General features: G+C 41.0%; 1 protein-coding gene across 1 annotated transcript in view; it reads left to right on the forward strand.

Moving 5' to 3' along the window:
- LOC133775854 (zinc finger protein 717-like) overlaps positions 1-20,516 on the forward strand; it is a 60,962-nt gene that overhangs the window by 11,356 nt on the left and 29,090 nt on the right. The window contains 2 exon segments of the mRNA XM_062214335.1: positions 5,412-5,598; positions 12,721-12,776. Coding sequence (XP_062070319.1) covers positions 5,412-5,598; positions 12,721-12,776 — 243 coding nt within the window.

Here is a 20,516-nt window from a genome sequence, read left to right on the forward strand (position 1 = left end):
TATAGGCTAATTTCTAGCTTCCTACCTAACATCTCCACCCCCAGGAGAAGTTACTCATGAACTTATGGGGATAGAATGGATGAATGGCTCAATTTCTGTATCCTCTTCCAGCTGACAACTAGGCTACAAAAGAGGTCACAAATATTTTGACCCTTGCCACTCATATGGAGTTGCAAATGGAGCTCCTGGCCCCTAGCATTGACTTGACCAACACTTTATATAGTGGCCATTTGGCAATGAACCGGTGGATCAAAGTCATACCTCTCCTCTTCCTTTTTTTGTTCTTTCGTTTTCTCTTTCTTCGTGTGTGTCTCTCTGCCTCTCCCTTTCTCTATCACTCTGTTTTTTTTTAAAATAAATTAATAAATCCTTTTAACACAGTTCAAAAACACTATTTAAGGAAGTGCTTGAGAAGCTCCATATTGAAAGATAATATTTCAAGGAAGGTGGATGTCCCAATTTGAAAACTGAGCAAATATCTGAAAAATCAACTTTATACTATATACACAGATTATGAAGAAGCACATAAAATATGCTGAACATTAGAATATTTTAAGAATGTAAATGAATTGTGTATTAAAGAAGTCCAAATTAAAACAGCAATGAGACAGATTACACTACTGTAAGGATGATTGTAATAAAAGAAAATAAACAAACACAACAATGGCAATGATTTGAAAAGCTAAAGAATATCATTACCCTATTCATTAGAATACTTAACAATATTTTATAAGATATCTTGATATGCTGCATGAAGCCTATAATACTATTACCATATAATGCAGCAATTATGTATGAGTTTTAACCACAATATTGGAGATACACAAATCCTGTTATAACCGAAATAAAAACATATTCTTTTTCTTTCTTTTCATATTTTATATAACAAAAATTAACTATTGATATTGTGAATTACCCACGAGTAGTCTAGGGAACAATAACATTTGCTTAAGAATTTCAGGAGCCTGTGGAAGGGAAATGATTTGAAATGACAGTGTTTTGACTCAGCTAATAAAGGATGCTCCTTCCAACTGATGCTGATTGAGCCCCATCGTCAAGAGGCCTCCTCCTGGTTGATATCCTAGATTTCCCTGGATGAGCCTACTGGACTCTCATGAGAACAAATTCAGAAAATTTGCATAATTATCAGTGAAATTGACTTGCTTTATTTCTGACTTCTCCCTGAAGCTACCTTTGTCCTGTATTTATCTTTTTTAAGATTTATTTTATTTATTTGAAAGGAAGAGTTACAGAGAGAGTAGGAGAGTTAGGAGAGAGACAAATATCTTCCATCCACACTGGTTCACTTCCCAAAAGGCCCCTATGGACAGTACTGGAACGCTGGAACAGACCAAAGCCAGCGGCCAGGAGCTTCTTCCAGGTCTCCCACTCTTGTGCAGGGACCCAAGCACTTGGACCATCTTCCACTGCTTTCCCAGGTGCATTAGCAGGGAGCTGGATCAGAAGTGGTGCAGCTGGGACACAAACCAGTGCACATAAAAGATGCCAGAATTGCATGCGTGGCATAACTTGCTGCAGCACAATGCTGGTCCCCAAAACCCCTCTTGTTGGCTTTTTGAGCAGAAAAGAACATATTTTGTATCAGGACATCTCTCTTTCCCCAGAAAGCTGGCTTCTTGCAATAAACTCCTTCCTTTTACCAGAACTCATCTATGATAAATTGGTTATCCAAGGGGTGAGCAGCAAGGGGCTGAATGGTAACACTGGCACATGGTGATAGAGACACTGGGAGGCAGACAGGGCCAGTAGAGAGGTGATTTAGAACATAGAAAGAATGCATGAGATGCCATAGAAGTCAATGTTTAACAGGAAATTTGCAACCTTAACTGAAATTTTTTTTTTATTTTTGACAGGCAGAGTGGACAGTGAGAGAGAGACAGAGAGAAAGGTCTTCCTTTTGCCATTGGTTCACCCTCCAATGGCCGCTGCAGTAGGCGCTCTGCAGCCGGCGCACCGCGCTGATCCGATGGCAGGAGCCAGGTGCTTCTCCTGGTCTCCCATGGGGTGCAGGGCCCAAGCACTTGGGCCATCCTCCACTGCACTCCCTGGCCACGGCAGAGAGCTGGCCTGGAAGAGGGGCAACCGGGATAGGATCGGTGCCCCGACCGGGACTAGAACCCAGTGTGCCGGCGCCGCAAGGCGGAGGATTAGCCTAGTGAGCCGCGGCGCCAGCCCCTTAACTGAATATTTTAAAAGACTAAGAAGCTATAATTTTGACTTCTTTCCTAACTGAGTGAACAATCTGAAAGAATGTAGATGCAAGAAAAAAAAAGATACCAGTAGAATAAATGAAATATAATTTGAGGAGTCAGAAGGGCTAATAGGCAGTCAGGTCAGGTACCTGCTCTAACAACAAAAGGGGCAGAGTCCTTTTAAGAATTGAAAAAATGCTTGCCTCCTCCCAGAAACCTCCTACAATCATATTTAGTATTTTGTCCTGAAAATAGGCTAGACAGGATTAGCAATCCCAGCCCTCTATGGGTTTTTAGTTTTATTGTAAGGGCAGGCTAGATAGGGCTACCAATTCCAGCCCTCTGATGGGCTTTTTCCTGTCTGTGATTGGTTGTTATTCCAGATTTCTAATTAGTTGTTATTCTAGCCTCCTGATTGGTTGTTTTCTAGCACTCAGATTGGTTGTGACCTGTTCTGCTCCCCTCTTGATTGGTTAAATCTAGGTAGCTACTTTCATGCATAAAAGGAGCCAGTACATGCTGGCTTCAAGGGCAGTTCCTCCATTGGAGACTCTTTCCTGACTGCTGTAGCAGTCCTCAACTAAATACATCTTGGTTTGCTTATTGTCACTGTCCATATGGAAATTTTTCCACATGAGGTGAGATCACCTTCATAGTTCTGGATTAACATCATAAAAATGTGTAACAGAAACAAGGGGACAAAGGGAAAAGAGTTTTTATGGCCATACTAATAAAATTAGTAAAACTAGTCAAATTCATTAAGGAAATTAAATAGAAAAGTAACACAAATAATCAATTTTTGAAATCAATGCAGAATTATCCTTTGTTTAGCTTATAGACTTTAGCAAGATACCAAGAGAATCTTTTGAAATACTTAGGAGTTAGATTTTCTTAAAATTTATTTGCTTTTATTTGAAAATCAGAGTTACAGAGAGAGAGAGTGTGTGTGTGTGTGTGGAGAGAGAGAGAGAGAGAGACAGAGAGAGAGAGAGAGAGAGAGAGAGAGAGAGATCTTCCATCCACTGATTCACTCCCCAAATAGCTACAATGGCCAGAGGCTGCGCCAGGCAGAAGTCAGGAGCTAGGAGCTTCTTCCAGGTTTCCCACATGGATACAGGGACCCAAGCACTTGGGCATCTTCTTCTTTTCCCAGACCATTAGCAGGGAGCTGGATTGTAAGTGGAGTAGACGGGACACGAACTGGGCCCATATGAGATGCCAGCATTACAGGTGATGGCTTTAGCCGCTACACCACATTGCCAACCCCAAGGAGTAAGATTGTTAAAACAGAAAAATTCAATTTTTTGAAACTAACTTACCAAAACACAAATGTAGTATAAAATAGGAAACTCCTATATAAAATAAACACATTTAAAATATTTAAACATCAAACCAACCAACCAATAAGTTTCCCAAGTTAAATTTCATGCCTTAGTCTTATGGAACTTCCCAAAGTTCTAAGGAAGGAAAAAACTCTCAAATTTCCTAGATTTACTCAAAGTGAAAATAACCAGCAAATACTTTTAATTTTTTTTTTTTTTGTAAATCCAGCATTACCTGGATGACACAATCAGACAAGGACATGAAATAAAAAGGAAATTAAAGAACATTAAGAACATTTCTTTAAAAAGAGATGCAAATAGCCTAAGCACAATATTATCAACTTAAACCATTTATGAAATGATAATAGATCACTAACAAGCAGGATGACAAAAGTAGTTAGCAGTCCAAAAAAAATCACGTGGGCCATCCATATGAGTTAAAATACAAGAAAAAAATTATGTGATTAGATTTAATGTTAAAAACATCTAATGAAATTCAGCATTTAGCCATAAAGAAGTAGCTGTTAGAAAAGCAAACAATACCAATCTCCATATTCCTACTAAGAATATCTGCAATGAATCTAGAACAAAAAGCATAATTAACACAAAACATTGAAACCATTTTCCCTGGGGGCAGAGCTAGACAAAATTGTCTCCTCTCACTATTTCTCTTCACCATTGTACTGGAAGTGTAGTTAAGAAATCAAATATGAAAAGGAAATATTTGGTATAAGGATCAAATTCTAAGAAACAAAATTATAAATATGTGTGGATGTGATATGGGGTAAGGCAGCTAGCTGACTTGGAGGTCACAAACCACAAGACCCTGCCCCATGTAATTCTATCCTGTCGAACACCCCTTTCTTAGGGTGCCTTATTTTCATCTAGGACCTGGGGAATGTTCCTTATGTAAATATGTCTATTAAGTTCCTCATAAAATTTTATGGAGGCATCATAAATCTCCCTGGTGACCACATTATCTCATAAAGGAGGTGCTGGGAGTGCTCAAGCACCTTGTCAGAGGCAAGGATGAAAGAAAGTCCTGAGCAACTACTTTCTCTAATTCCCTCCTCCACTTCTTCTATCGTTGGCCTACTCTAACTATGCCCTTCCTGTGTGTGTGTGTGTGTGTGTTTGGCGGGGGGGTTTGGCTTTCTTACCTTTAGAATAAACTTTATCACTGTGTGGAAACATGTATATGCCTGTATTAAAGATGCTTTTAAAGTAAAAAACAAGGACCTGGATTAAAATTAGACTTCACTTCTGCCTTATCTGATGACACTATTATATATACAGAGATAATCTAGTATAATCCAATAACTAATACAAAAAGTGATAAGAGAATTTAAAAAAAATACTGAGTATAAGATCAACATATTCCATCAGTTGGATTGCTATGTACCAGAAAGAAACAGAGAGCAATTTTAAAGGACAAAACATAGACTAGGAAACCTGTCTGTCAGAGAAATGATAACAATAATTCTTTGTGATAGCTTTAAATACTCTGAGAATAAATATTTTAAAAACCTTCAAATGATCAGGTAGAAAAATAAGCCATTACAAAGGGGGAAAGGGGCACAGAGCTCAGTAAATATTTGGTAAGGTGCTGCTCACGGGTCGCAGGTTATTGTGAACAAAAAGTCAGAGGATCCCAGCAGGATCCTGGACGCCTGAGGAATGAGCCCAGACGGTGACACGGTCAGAGGGTGGACAGCGCCCCCTGCTGTCAGAGCAGCTGTACTCAGAAGGAGAAGGCCGCTTCAGTCCGGAGCCCAAGCCTCTCCTCTGCTCACGAACAAAAAGAGGCTCCACCTCCCTGCTCCGGGGCTCCTGGTTGGCTGCAGAGCTCTGACGGGCTGCGCGCTCCGTGGCCGAGCGAACTGTCCCATCCGGTGTGTCAGGGCAGCACTGCAGAGCCACGCGGGAACGTCCTCTGGTGTCCCCGTACCTGGCTGCCCGGTCTGCTGCCGAGACAGGCGGAGGAGCCTCGCGGCGGCTGCTCGCGCCCCCTTCACCACAGCGTTCCTCAGCGGAGCTCGCGGCACAGCGCCAGCCGGGAAACCGTGAGTGTGTGCCACTAACTCCGCTTACCCGCGGGGGGACCTGGGGTGACAGCCAGGACCCCACGAGGGGGCGGGACACAAGCCTTAGAGCCGTTTTAGTTCACCGCCTTAGGACCTTGTGGGTTCCTTGTTTACGTGGCTGAGAGCCGAGTCCAGCCCTCGCGGGACTTCCCAGCCTCGTACGTTGTTTCTGAACCAGCTCAGCCATCGCCCGCCAAGTTCGAACAGCCCCCGCCCGCAAAAAGCCTGCGCGAACCCGCTCGGCCGGCCTGCCCCCCCCCCCCCCCCATGACCCTCGCTGCCCTGACTGTGTGGGCCCCGCCCGCCAGAGAACTCGCTCTCTGCCGCCTGCTCGCCCTGTGCGCACGCAGGTAGTGAGCTCCTCTCGGCTTGCTTTCCTAAACCTGTCCTCGCTGTGAGTTTGTGCTCGTCTCCCCTTTGTCTTGCATTTGTCCATGTCGTGCATCCCAGGCTTCCAGTGTGTGCCAGCACGCAGTGACTTCAGCGCAGCCAGGGGACACTCCCTGGGAAGCCCCGCACCTGCAGCCCCAGGTCTCCCCCGTCTCCCCCGTTTGTGTGGTGAGGGGAATCCGGACTGCGTGTCTGCCATTCATGTGGGGAGCAGCTGTGGCCTGCGGGGTCCTGTCTCTTTTATCCCTAGGTGTGACATGTAAGAAGGGGAGTTCAAGTACACCACCTGGTTCTCTCAGTACATGGATCTGAGTACTTTTCCCCTAATAGCAGAATGTCACACACTGCACAGGCTATAAAAATGATTTTTTGGCTCAAGGCTCTGGTTCAAGGTTGAGAAGCAGCGTTTGATGATGCCCTTCTTGTTGGCAGAATCTTGAGGTGACACATGAACCATGTGGACAAATAAAGGGAGTGCAAGAGAGACCAATCTGCTTTCATAGCAGACCTCTTGGAGAGCATCCACTACCATAGGAATCAAGTGATCCAGTTTATTCTTATCCCTACTTATAAGGTCCCATGTGGTCCCACTTCCTTTTTTTTTTTTAAGTTTATTTATTTATTTGAATGTTAGAGTTACAGAGAGATAGAGAGGGACAGAGAGACAGAGATCTTACAGTTGCTTGAACACCCCAGAGATGGCTGCAAGTGCAGTATTGAGCCAGGCTGAAGCCAGGAGCCAGGAGCATCTTCTGGTTCTCTCATGGAGATGGCATGGGCCCAAATACTTGAGCTGATAGCAAGGAACTGGATTGGAAGTGAAGCAGCCAGGACTGGAATAGGGGCCCATATGGGATGCCAGCATTGCAGGTAGTGGCTTTACTCGCTATGCCACAACACTGGCCCCCTAGTCCCACTTCTTAGTATTTTGCAATTGGAATTAATTTTCCCCATGAGTTTCAGAGGGAAGAAATTTACTTCCAATCCATAGCACTAAACCTGGTAATAAATCCATAAATGTTTAGAGATCTCCCCAGATTGCCAAATGCCAACTTTTACCCTCAAATTTATAACACTATCATCTATTTCTCCTGTGATAAATTTCATTGAGCTTCAGTATTTTAATTGAGAGACAAAACTTTAAAGTTTAGTTTTCTGTTTGTAAATATTTTCCATGAGAGAAAAGCATAGAATTTCTGCTTGATCCAGTATAAAAATGTTTCATGCTGCGTGGGTATTTAGTGCAGCAGTTAAAACACTTGAGTTGCCCACATCCCACATCAGAGAGTGCCTGGGTTTGAACCCAGCTCAGCTGCTCATTCCAGATTCCTGCTAATGCATACCTGGGAGGCAGTAAGTGATGATTTGAGTACTTGGGTCCCTCCAACCTTCATAGAAACCCAGGTTGAGTTCTAGGTTTCTGGCTTCAGCTTGGCTCAGCCCTGAATGTTGCCGGCATTTAAGGAGTGAATTATTGGGTGGAAGATGTCTCTTACTTTCTCAGTGTTATTGTCTCAAATAAATAATTTTAAGACAACTTTTTAAAAAGCTGAGAGCTGGGAACTCAATCCAGGTCTCCAAATGTTTCAAGGGTCCCAACTGCTTGGTCTCATTGCCTTCTGGATAACATGTTCCCAGGGTGTGCATTAGCAGGAAGCTGGAATTGAATCAGGAATGGAACTGGCACTCAAATCCAGACACTCCGAGATATGGGTGTCCCAGCAGCATCTTAACAAGGCCAAATGCCCCCACCCCCTTCTTTCCTTTTTTTTTTTAAGATTTATTCTATTTATTTGAAAGACAGAGTTACATAGAAAGGCAGAGACAGAGAGAGAGGTCTTCCGTCCGCTGTTTCACTCCCCAGATAAGCGCAATGGCCAGAGCTGCCCCGATCCAAACATAGGAGCCAGAAGCTTCTTCTGGGTCCCCCATGTGGGTGCAGGGGCCCAAGGACTTGGGCCATCTTCTACTGCTATCCTAGGCAGAGAGCTGGATCGGAAGTGGAGCAGCTGAGACTAGAACCAGCGCCCATATTGGGTGCTGGCACTTCAGACCAGGGCTTTAACCCACTGTGCCACAGCACCGTTCCCCCCCCCCTTCTTTTAGAGGTGATAAAATGTTCTAAATTGGCAAAGGAGATGGTTATCCTTAACTGCAAAACAGTCAATTGCATGGTAAGTGAGTTATGTTCATAACTCAATTATGCTATTCAAGAATGTCATATGATTTCTGACAAATTTTAAAGCATGTATTAGAGTACTTCAGATTTTTATGTAATATTTTATATTGTTGTACTTTACACTTAAATTCACATAAAGTGGGTCTTCCCTTCCATAGACTGTGTTGCATATTTATGCAGAAATATAGATATAATTGAAGAGAAAATGACAAGAGCATATAAAGTGTACATTAAAATTATTCAGGATGGGATTTTAAGGAAAAGTGACACTAATTTTATCTGTATATCTTTTTAAGAATATGTTTAGAAATAAATTAATACCAAAAGAAACATACTGAGACTTAACAGGTTCATAACTAAATATTTTAATAGTGATGAATCAGAAAAGACTGACCTCAGCTCCTTTAAAAAAAAAAAAAAGATTCATTTAATCATTTGAAAAGCAGAGTTACAAAGGGTAAGGACAGAGAGATCTTCCATCTGCTGGTTCATTCCCCCAATGACTGCAACATCCAGGGATGGGCCAGGCTGAAACAAGGAGCCAGGGACTTCTGAGTCTCTCACTTGGGTGGCAGGGTCCCAAGCACTTGAGCCATCTTCCACTGCTATCCCAGGTGCATCTGCAGAGAGCTGGATCAGAAATGGAACAGCCAAGACAAAAACTGGTGCCCACATGGGATGCTGGCATCACAGGCAGTGGCTTAACCTGCTACACCATAATGACATCCCCATGACTACTCTTCCTAATCCTTGTGGGATTTTGAATTAGTCATTCCTACTCTGATTATTACTCTTTCTGTCTTCACAACTGGAATTATTCATTCTATATTCAGTCAAAGGTAAATATTTGAACTCCTCTCACTGATCATTCTCCAAATTGTGACAGTCAACACATGAAGGCTATATCTGAGACAGAGAAAAAGTGAGTGCTTAAGCTATCAGTGAGTATGATCTTCTTACTGTTTCTTTTCTCAGGACTCCTCATAGAATTTATACTTCTAATTCTAGTGTGAGCAATTCCTGCTGGCAGAAGTGTGTGATGATCCCCAGTATTGGAACACCCATTCCTAAAAAATGACATAGGGCAAAATACTCCAATGGTGCATGCTAGTTTATTGATCCCTACAAGTTATTTATTTATTTATTTTTTTAATTTCAAGGAGTATGACTTTGTGAGTGACATTCATGGTACAACTGCTTCTCTGGTCTGAAATGGATGTACCTACGCATGAATGTTTGAGAATGAGTTTCTTTAATTTGCCAAATAAAGTCATTTCAGGGCAATGGCAGGATCTGGGAAGACAAACAATTTGCAACAGATCAAATCATCTTAGTTATAGAAGATTCCAGGGATAAATTGTGAGCCACGAGTTAACGCATCACACTCCCACTCATGCTCACATCCCTCCTGACCACATCCCCATTTGGAGATGAGCAGCAACAACCATAGGAGCTCCATGGAATTCTTGTGTTTTCCTCATTGCCGAGTTGGTGGTAGAAACCAGCAAATGGAAGAAAAAATTTAGGCTCAGTTCTTAGAACAGTAAAGGAGGATTTGTTACATAGATAGACAGATGGATTTCAAGAGTTCCTATGCAAGGAACTACCAGACATTGAAACTTTTGTATTTTTCAATGAATTTCAGATGTATTTACCATAAGACCCACTATTTTATTCCAACATAGGCATTAGAAGAGATTTCTCAACTATGGAATATGATCCATGGAAGGCTCACAACCTATTTTAGTAGATGAGAACAACCACCTTTTTAAAGGTTAGACGTGAGTTACCATAGGAGTATCACTTTCTTGTCTACTGTATCTTAAAGTAAAATTGTCATAATTTTCCCATGCTTTAGAGAAGCATCTAACATAAATAGATGTATGTTTAATAAATACAATAAAATTATCAACTGAAAATGAAAATAAAATAGTGAGTTATTCAGAATCATCTCTTAAGGCATTCTGGTCTGGCTGAAAAGCCCACGAGAGCATTTCAGGCATGGAAAGCCAAGACATTGTGGCAAAAAATGTCCTACATGAAGGACCCCAGTGGAAAGAAGTGATCATCAAAGAAAGATGTACTTTTCTCTAAAGGGAGGAGAGAACTTCCACTTTGCTTATGGCCTTGTCTAAACACTGATGGAGTTTGTGGATTCAAAAGGCTTCCCTAGACTGGGTACCTCATGTCAAGAGCCTCGGGCGATCACTGACATCATACATAAGAGTGTTAATTGTTAAATTAACAACAAGAGTCACTGTGCACTAACTTTCCATGCAGGACTCCTATCCTCAAAGATCTGTATTATAATTATGTCTAAGTGCTTGCAAAAGATGTATCATTCTTGGGTGCTGCTTTAAAGTTAATTAAGTTTCTTTTAAAAAAAGTGAAATTAACTTTAAAATGCAATGGCTTTGAACAACCTTTGTCTGGCAGTTGGGGAATGTTTTTTTTTTCCCCCATGCAAAATGTTGAACTCTCAGTATAGAGTTGGTCTTCTGTGTATAAAGTTAATTGAAAATGGATCTTAGTGGAGAATGGGACTGGGAATGGGAGAAGAAGGAGGAGGAGGGGTGGGAGTGGGGGTGGGAGGGCAGGTACGGTGGCAAGAATCACTATATTCCTAATGCTGTACTTATGAAATTAATGAAGTTTGTATCCCTTAAATAAAATTTTTCTTTGGGAAAAAATAGTAAGTTATCAAACACTGCACACATTATAGTTTCTCTGTTCCTCACACATTTCTTTCAAATGTGTTTGTTAGGCCAATAATTAGTCGTCAGAATTCCACGAAGGTATCACATAGAGGCCGATTCTAATGCATCACATATGCTCTCCTGGAAGAAGTGCTGGTTATTCAGGAACTATACAAGTCATACTTCTTATTTCTTCATGGAGGAGTATAGAGGCTTAGGGGAAATGTAGTCTATCCCCTCCATGACATCACCAGCACAGAATTATTGGAAGGGCTTTTTCAGATTCCTTCTTAGTATGAGTCGTTTTTCCTGTCCCTATCCTCTTCTTGCCAAATAAAGAAATTCCAGGTCCTGCAACTTTGCTGATTCAGATTCAGAGGCTCTGAATAAATTCTTCATTCTTGAAGGTTGGTGTCAGGGAAAAATGGGGCCCGCAGACCACAAGGAGCCCTAGGGAGTGGGACATTAGTTTTTTTTTTTTTTTTAAGACTTATTTATTTATTTATATGAAATGCTGAAAGAGAGGAGAGAGAAAGAGAGGAGTGAGAGAGAGATTTTCTATCCACTGATTCACCAACCAAATGGCTACAACAGCTGGGGCAGGGCCAAGCCAAAGGCAGGAACCAGAAGCTTGATCCAGGTCTTCCATGTGGTTGCCAGGGGCCCAAACACTTGCACCATCATCTGCTTTTCCAGGCACATTAGTAGGAAGCTGGTTTAGAAATGGAGCCAGAATTCGAACCACTACCCATTTGGGATGCCAGCACTATAGATGGTGGCTTAACCTGTATCATAGTGCTGGTCCCATGATATGCATTTTTCTCTTGTTGGGAGCAGAAACATCCAGGGTTCTCCTGTGGGTGATACCTGATATGCAGTTGTTAACTACTAACCTATGCCTGTGTGGAAGTGCACACTGTCATTAGAAACTAAGATCTGGGATTTCAAATGAGGGTGTAGTTATCTAGGCCCTATCCTGAAGCCCTGTCCTGAAACTTGTGCCCTACAGATGGCTTCACTCATGTATCTGGTGATTGGCACTGGCTCTTGGCTAGGCCCTGTGTCTCCAACAAGCAAGACCCAGCTTCTTCACAAAATACTTGTGTCCAATAAGTCAAACCACAGTAGGCAAATACTGTTTAACATTTTGTATCCCATTTCCTATTTTGCTATGTGCTAAAGTAAAATGGCAAAATCAACAGTCATTGTGAGGGAAGGAGTACTTAAAAGGATGAATACAGGTAGCTAGGTAATTTAAAGCAATTGCCTGGAAAGTATACTAAAATAAATAAACAAACATAAATATGTATGTATATATGTATATGTCCATTTTTCCATTGTTGGCAATAAAATCAGGTTGTATAAGTCATACTTTTTATGAGATTTTAGATATTTAAAATAAGAGATATTCTAGCGGAAACACTAATATCTGTATTAATTGGAAAATAGCTAATTCCACACAGTGTTTTCTATGGTATAAATTTTAGTAAAACCATAGTGTTTCTTCCCTTGTTACTCAAATTTACTTGAATAATCTGCCTTAAAATTATAATTATAATTTTTACAGAATCAATAGCAAGTAAATGTTTTGATTAACAAAGATAGATTTGTTTAATTTCTACCAATTAATAGAATTGTGGGTGCCCTCTCAAAGGGATCTTTCCTGCCCCTTCATGGGTATGTAGACCTATTCCTTCACAAGGTGGTTGATTTTTTGTGTGTGTGTTTCTCTAGTTATTGTCCTCTATTCATTTCTATTGTGATCTTAGCACAGTGGAATCTAGCAGCAAATATGAACAGTTTTCTGAGAAATTTCCCATTCATCTTGTCTTCCAGATATAATTCTAGAGAGTTTTACGTTTCCAAGAACAAAGAAAATGAATACTTTACCGGTAAGTTATTTATTTATTTATTCATTCAGTCAGTCATTCATTCCTCAGCATTTTTACATTATATTTTAGAAGCTTCATGGGTGTTAATTAAAATAGAATAGTAAAAATAATCCTAGCTCAACATCAGAGGCTATACATAAACAAGATAAAGTTTTAATATCTATCAAACATTAGAGCCATCTAAGCTGATTGCTAGTTGGTCTCTCATTTTTTTGATGTCATAACAAAAAAAATTATTACTTGATTCAAGTTCAAACTTAGATTTGCTAAATACATACAGGATACAAAGTCTGAAACAGGCTTCCTGAGTAATATAGATGATGCAGTGAACAGTGGTTCACCAACCTCAAAATAAGCACTCAGCATTCTGCAGTGTGGAGAGTTAGCCAGTATTAAAACACAAATCAGTTAACAAGAGATTTTTTTGAATTGCTAGAATAGTGTGGTCCTCAATAGCACTGCAAGTTTTTTTTTTTAAGATTCCAGATTCCTAACATCAGTGATAGGGACTCAGGACTTGAGCCATCTTCTGCTACTTTTCAGGTGCATTAACAGCAAGCTATATCAGAAGTGGAGCAGCCAGGACTTGAACTGGTGTCCCTGTGGGATATCATGTCCCAGGTGGTGGCTTAACCCGCTATGCCACAGTGCTTATACGACTCCCCCTACATTTCTCTCAGCCAGTCTATAAATGCAGGTTGTACTACAGACTTCCCAAAATTGCATCCTCAGGCAAGTAACTCCAGTCTTCATTTGGATTTCTAGCTACTCAAAGTAATCTTAATTGAATTCTTAATTTACCAATGACATAAAGTATTGTCAAAGCCAAAGACTATTCTCTATTCTTTCCTTACTTGGGTCCTTTGCCATTTTTAAAGTATATATAATATATGTACATATATATGTGTATATGTTAAAATATATAGATTTTAGAGGTAGAAAAACACACAAAGAGAGGTAGACAAAAAACACAAAAGGTACAGAGCTCTTATCCCCTGATTCACTCCCTAAGTACCTACAGCAGCCAAGACTGAAGCCAAGAGACAAGAATATTGTCCTGACCTCCCACAAGGGTGACAAAAGCCTAATAACTTGAGTCATCACTACTACCTTCCAGCATCTGTATTAACAAAAAGCTAGAATCAGGTGCTAGTGCTGTGAATCAAACCCAGGCCTTCTGAAATAGGATTATTTATCTTAACTGATGTTATAAGCACTAGGCTAAATGCTTTTCTTAATTTTTTCCTCTACCATGTTTGAAACTAGTGTACAAGACTTTCTCCTGAAAAATTTTCTGTTTCTCTCCTTATCTTACCGATGGCTTACTGTATTTCTTCTCAAATTCTTTTTCAATATTATTCGCCCAATATTCCATGTGTTTTAATTCATCCCACCATGCAATTATCCTTGACAGATTTGGCTTTCTATGATCTAACATTCTTATTTCCCTCCAGTTTAGGCCTTTTCTAAAACCTTTAGACCTTGGTTTCTACTCTTTATTGACTACTTTGTAGTTGTCCAAATGGCATCTCTACAAGCCTAAAATGAAAATTACAACATTCATTCTTCCCTTATACTTGCATAAGGTTGTTAACTACCAGCTAGCCTTACCCACATTACTGAAGTGGAATTTCTCCTGCACTCCTTCCTCTCTCTCATGTCTAATTTCGTCTGATATGAAATCCTGTTACTTCTGTATCCATATTTTTACATCTTTAATGGCCACATATAGGGTGTACTAGGAGAAGGAGTTATGCATTACAAAATTATTTTTATATTGAAAATATCATTCTTGTCAGTAATTTGGAATACTACTTTAGCCCAGTGATAAGTTTTCATCTTTGCTGAGACGTGGTGACAGATAGGAGTCAAGGGGAGAAAGGATTTAGGAGTTAGAAAGATACGTCAGAAATAATGTCAAGAGAAAAATGCATAAGGAAAAATACAGAGAACACAATCTTGATGATTTTTACTTGTGTTAAGTATTTGGCGTAGTAGCTCAGATACCTCTCCAGGTTGGAGATCTTTATCTCTCTTTCTCTGCCTTTCAAATAAAATTAAAGTAAATCAATAAAACTGAAAAATGGCCCGCCCCGCCTCTCGCCGCCGGCCGGGAGCCCAGTCTGCGAGTGGTGGCGGCGGCGGCCGGAGGGACGATGAGTGGCCCGGTGTGGACGGGCCCGGCCCGGCTCGCGGCGCTGGAGCTGCTGACCTGTGGCCTGTGTCCGGCGCGGGCGGACAACGCGAGCCAGGAGTATTACATGGCGCTCATCAACGTGACGGTGCAGGAGCCCAGCGGGGCACCCCGCTCACGTTCCGCATCGACCACAGGCGCTAGGGGCTCGATTCGCCCAAGGCCGAGGTCCGCGGCCAGGTGCTGGCGCCGCTGCCCCGCCACGAAGTTGCTGATCATCTGGGCTGCGATCCTCAAACGCGGCTCTTTGTCCCTCCTAATATCAAGCAGTGGATCACCTTGCTGCAAAGGGGAAACTGCACCTTTAAAGAAAAAATCTCCCAGGCTGCTTTCCACAATGCAGTGGCCGTGGTCATCTACAACAATAAATCCAAAGAGGAGCCAGTCACCATGACTCACCCAGGCACTGCAGATACCATTGCTGTCATGATATCAGAACTGAGGGGTAAAGATATTTTGAGTTATCTGGAGAAAAACATTTCTGTTCAAATGACAATTGCTATTGGAGCTCAGATGCCGCCAAAGAACTTCAGCTGTGGCTCTCTAGTCTTCGTGTCAATATCCTTTATTGTGTTGATGATTGTTTCTTCAGCGCAGCTCATATTCTACTTCATTCAGAAGATCAGGTACACAAATGCACGCGATAGGTACCAGCGTCGTCTTGGAGATGCAGCCAAGAAAGCCATAGTAAATTGACAGCCACTGGCGCTGTGGCTCACTAGGCTAATCCTCTGCCTTGTGGCGCCGGCACACCGGGTTCTAGTTCCGGTCAGGGCACCAGATTCTGTCCTGGTTGCTCCTCTTCCAGTCCAGCTCTCTGCTGTGGCCCGGAAGTACAGTGGAGGATGGCCCAAGTGCTTGGGCCCTGCACCTGCATGGGAGACCAGGAGGAAGCACCTGGCTCCTGGCTTCGGATCAGCATGGTGCGCTGGCCGCAGCGGCCATTGGAGGGTGAACCAACGGTAAAGGAAGACTTTTCTCTCTTTCTCTCACTGTCCACTCTGCCTGTCAAAAAATAAAAATAAATAAATAAATAAAAAGTAAATTGACAACCAGAACAGTGAAAAAGGGCGATTAGGAGACAGACCCAGACTTTGACCAATGTGTAGTCTGCATAGAGAGCTACAAGCAGAATGATGTGGCCCGGATTCTCCCCTGCAAGCATGTTTTCCACAAATCCTGTGTGGACCCCTGGCTTAGTGAGCATTGCACCTGTCCAATGCGCAAACAATATTTTGAAGGCCCTGGGAATTGTGCCAAATTTATTTTGAAGGCCCTGGGAATTGTGCCAAATTTGCCATGTACTGATAATGTAGCATTTGATATGGAAAGGCTGACCAGAACCCAAGCAGTCAACTGAAGATCAGCCCTGGGCGACCTTGCCAGTGACAACTCCCAGGGCCTTGAGCCACTTCGGACTTTGGGGATATCCCCTTTTCCTCAGGAGGGGGAGCTCACTCCTAGGACAGGAGAGACAACATTGCAGTAACAAAGGAATGGTTTATTATTGCCAGTTTTGGCCTCCTCAGTGCTCTCACTCTCTGCTACGTGATCATCAGAGCCACAGCTAGCTTGAATGCTGATGAGGTAGAATGGTTTTGAAGAAGAGAAAGCTGCTTCCTGACTGATTGCCTTGAAGGATAAAAGAACCTATTTTTGTGCATCATTTACCAATCATGCCACACAAGCGTTTATTTTTAGTACATTTTATTTTTTTCATAAAATTGCTAATGCCAAAGCTTTGTATTAAAATAAATAAATAATAAAATTTAAAAAAAACTTTGAAAAATATGCTTCTTGCCCCACCATTTGGAGTGTGTGAATTTGAGTCCTAAGTCTGCTTCCAACTCCAGTTTCTTGTTAATGCAGACTCTAGGAGGCAGAAGTGATTCATCAAGTTCTTGGGTCCCAGCTACCCACAAGGGAGACCCAAGTTGAATTCCAGCACCTAGCTCCAGTCTGGGCCAGCTCTGGTTTTGTGAACATTTGGGCAATCAATAAGCAAAGAGTAGTTCTGTCTGTTTCTATCTCTGTTTCTGACTCTCTCCTATGCCTTTAGAACAAAAATAATTTGTACCTTTTGCTCATATATATATATATATATGTATGATTCTAACTACAGTTTTTACTAGTAAAAAATAATATATTTCTGGTCCAAAAATGACTTGTCATGTTTTTAGTCTCTTTTAATTGTTGTATTGCATTATATCATGTAGTCACTTAAACACAATGAATGAAAAATAGATGTGTACATTGAACATAGCAATGATTACGGATGAGGTCTCTGGTTAACAGTTGTTTAAAAAGAGGCACTTTGTTGTGACAAAATATGCAGCCTAACACTGAACATTGTAAAGTGTGCATTTCTGTGGCACTAAGCACATTCACATTACTTTTCAGTCATCTCTACCATCTGTCTACAGAACTTTAATCTCCCTTGTGTAGAATTCTGTGTGCACTGAACACTAAATCTTTATTTTCCTTCACCTAAGACCCTCACAGTCCCTGACCTACCTTCAATCTCTGTGAATTTGTCTCCTCTGACAACAATATAAGAGGAATCATAAACTATTTGTCCTCTAATTTCTGGCTTATTTCCTGACATGTGTTAAATGTTCATCCATGTTGTATTTGTCAAAATTTTCTTTTTAAAACTCAATATTTAATTGTATATTGCTGTGATTTGAACAGATTTGCTGTGGTTTTATTCATACTTTGAAGCATTAAGAGCATGGAAACTTAATCTGTGATGTTTAGATGCAAAGCCTTTGGGAGGTGAGCAGGATTGGATGAATCATCATGGTGGATCTCTCAGGACTGATTGAATACTGGTTGCTTTTCAAAAAGACAGGGAGAGACCAAGGAGGTACTTGTGTGCTCCCTGTCTTTGCCATGTGCTGCCTTGTGCTCCCTCTGGACTTTGCCAGTAACAGTGCCATCACCAGATTAAACCCCTCAGTACTTCCTTCCATATTGGTTACATCATTTTACACACTCATCCCAACAGTGTATCAAGTTTTAGTTTCTCCAGCCTTGCCAACACTTTTTCCCATAATGGATGTTATAGTGGATGTAAAGTAGTATTTCATTATAGCTGTCATTTGCATTTACCTAATAATAAGCAATGTAGCAGATCTTAATTTGTGTGACTTGGCTATTTATGAAAGGGAGTACAATAAAAGGAGAGGCAGAGGGAGACAGATATTTGCACCTCTGTTTCACTCCCTAAGTGGCTGCAACAGCCTCACCTGGGCAAGGTCAAAGCCAGAAGCCAGGAACTCCTTTCTGATCTGTCACATGGAAGGCAGAGGGACAAGTGCTTGGACCACATTTTATTGCCTTCTCGTGTGCATTAGTAGGAAGCTGGATTGGAAGCTGTATACCAGGCCTTGATTGGTCTCTTCAATTTGGGATGCTGGCATGGTAAGCACTAGGATAATCTGCTGTGCCACAATACCAACCCCTTTAGAAATGTCATTAATCCTTTGCCCATTTTAAAATCTGTTTTTATTGCTTTTGGGTTGTCAGATTTTTTATATACTATATGTTCCCAAAATTAATCTCATATTAATTATTTATGAATATATTCTATCAAATGGGTTGCCTTTTCACTCTGTTAAATTTTTTTGCTATACAAAAGATTTAACTTTTATATAGTCTCTCTTCTGTTTTCTTTCATTGCATTTGCAATATAAAAGTCTATATCTAATGAGTTATTATCAACCCGATGTTTTTGTTTCTTGTTTATTAGCATTTTAAATTCACAAATATAGTTTTATATCATAACATAAAATATGAGTTGATTATATAGAAACTGATATTCAATATAAATTTAATGTGCTTCCTGTTGAGGTGTCTGCTTAATCTCTAATTCTATTTTCAGTGTTCCAAATGTGCTATAAACTAAGCAAGTTGCTGAAATCAGACAACATTGAAGGTGCATTAGATTCTACCTTGAAGTTGGGAATAGGAAAGAAATTTTGGCTACCACTGATTTACCATAATTGTCATAGTTATAGTACAGTATGTTCAAGACATTTTCTAATTTCCCTTTTGATTTTTTCCTATCACTAATAGATTATTTAGAAGCATATTAAGGTATTGGAGACTCTTCTGGATTTCTTTTTTTGTTTTTTGAATTTTAATTTAATTCTCTGTGGGACTTTATGATTTTAGTCTTTTTTAAAAAGATATATTTTATTTATTTGAAAGGCAAGCATTTTTTGTTTGTTTTTTAGGGAGAGGCAGAGAAAGAGAGCTCTTCTATCTGCTGGTTCACTCCCCAAGCAGCCACAATAGCTAGGGCTGGGCCAGATCAAAGCTAAGAGCCAGGGCCCAGCGCCATGGCTCACTTGGTTAATCCTCTGCCTGCAGTGCTGGTTTCCCGTATGGGCGCCGAGTTCTAGTTCCAGTTGCTCCTCTTCCAATTCAGCTCTCTGCTGTGGCCCAGGAGGGCAGTGGAGGATGGCCCAAGTGCTTGGTCCCTGCACCCACATGGGAGACCAGGGGAAAGCACCTGGCTCCTGGCTTCGGATCAGTGCAGCACGCCGGCCGTGGCGGCCATTTGGGGGGTGAACCAATGGAAGGAAGACCTTTCTCTCTGTCTCTCTCTCTCACTGTCTAACTCTGCCTGTCAAAATAAAAAAAAAATAATAATAAAGCTAAGCCAGGCACATTATTAGGGAGCTGGATCAGAAGTGGAGCAGCTGGGACTCAAATTGACACCCATATGCCAGTATTGCAAGTGGTAGCTTAGCCCACTACACCTCAATGCCAGCCCAATGATTTTAGTTTTGAGTCTTAATTTATGGCTCAGCATATCTTCTGTCTTGCTGAGTGTTTTCCAGAGTGGTCTGTAAACATTAATGCAGATAAAATATATTTAAATAATAAAAAATTTTTAGTTTTATGTATTTATTTCATGTTCTTTAAGGTTTTTGTTTTTAGTCACACCAACATTTATATTTGTTGTATCAACCTGATACAACTATTTATCATGATGAAAAGTCTCTCCATATCTCTGGTAATATATTTTGTAAAATTTTTATTTATTTGAAACTCAGAGTTCCAGAGACTGAAGGATAGACAGAGAACTTCCATCCATGGGTTCAATTCTGGATGGCTGCAATGGCTGGGACTTGGCCAGGCTGAGGCCAAGAGCCAGGAGGTTTATCTTTGCCTCCCACATGGATGCAGGGCCCAAGCACTTGAGCCATATTCTGTCATTTTTCCCAAGCCATTAACAGGGAGTTGGATCAGAAGTGGAGAAGCCAGGACATGAAACAGTATCCATACAGGATGTTTGTATCACAAATGGTAGCTTTACCTGCTACACCACAAGGCTGGCTCCTCTGGTAATATGTTTTTCTTGGAGTTTATTTTTTTTGTCTCTAAATAAGTATACACTTGAGCATTTTGAAAAAAGAAAGATTTATTTATTTATTTGAAAGGCAGAGCCAGAGATAGAGAGGGAGAGACACAGTGAGAAATCTTTTTATCTGCTTCTTCACTCTCCAAAGACAACAATGGCTGGAGCTGGGCTTAGC

Source organism: Lepus europaeus, chromosome 17, assembly GCF_033115175.1.
Source record: "Lepus europaeus isolate LE1 chromosome 17, mLepTim1.pri, whole genome shotgun sequence".
Taxonomy (NCBI): Eukaryota; Metazoa; Chordata; class Mammalia; order Lagomorpha; family Leporidae; genus Lepus; species Lepus europaeus.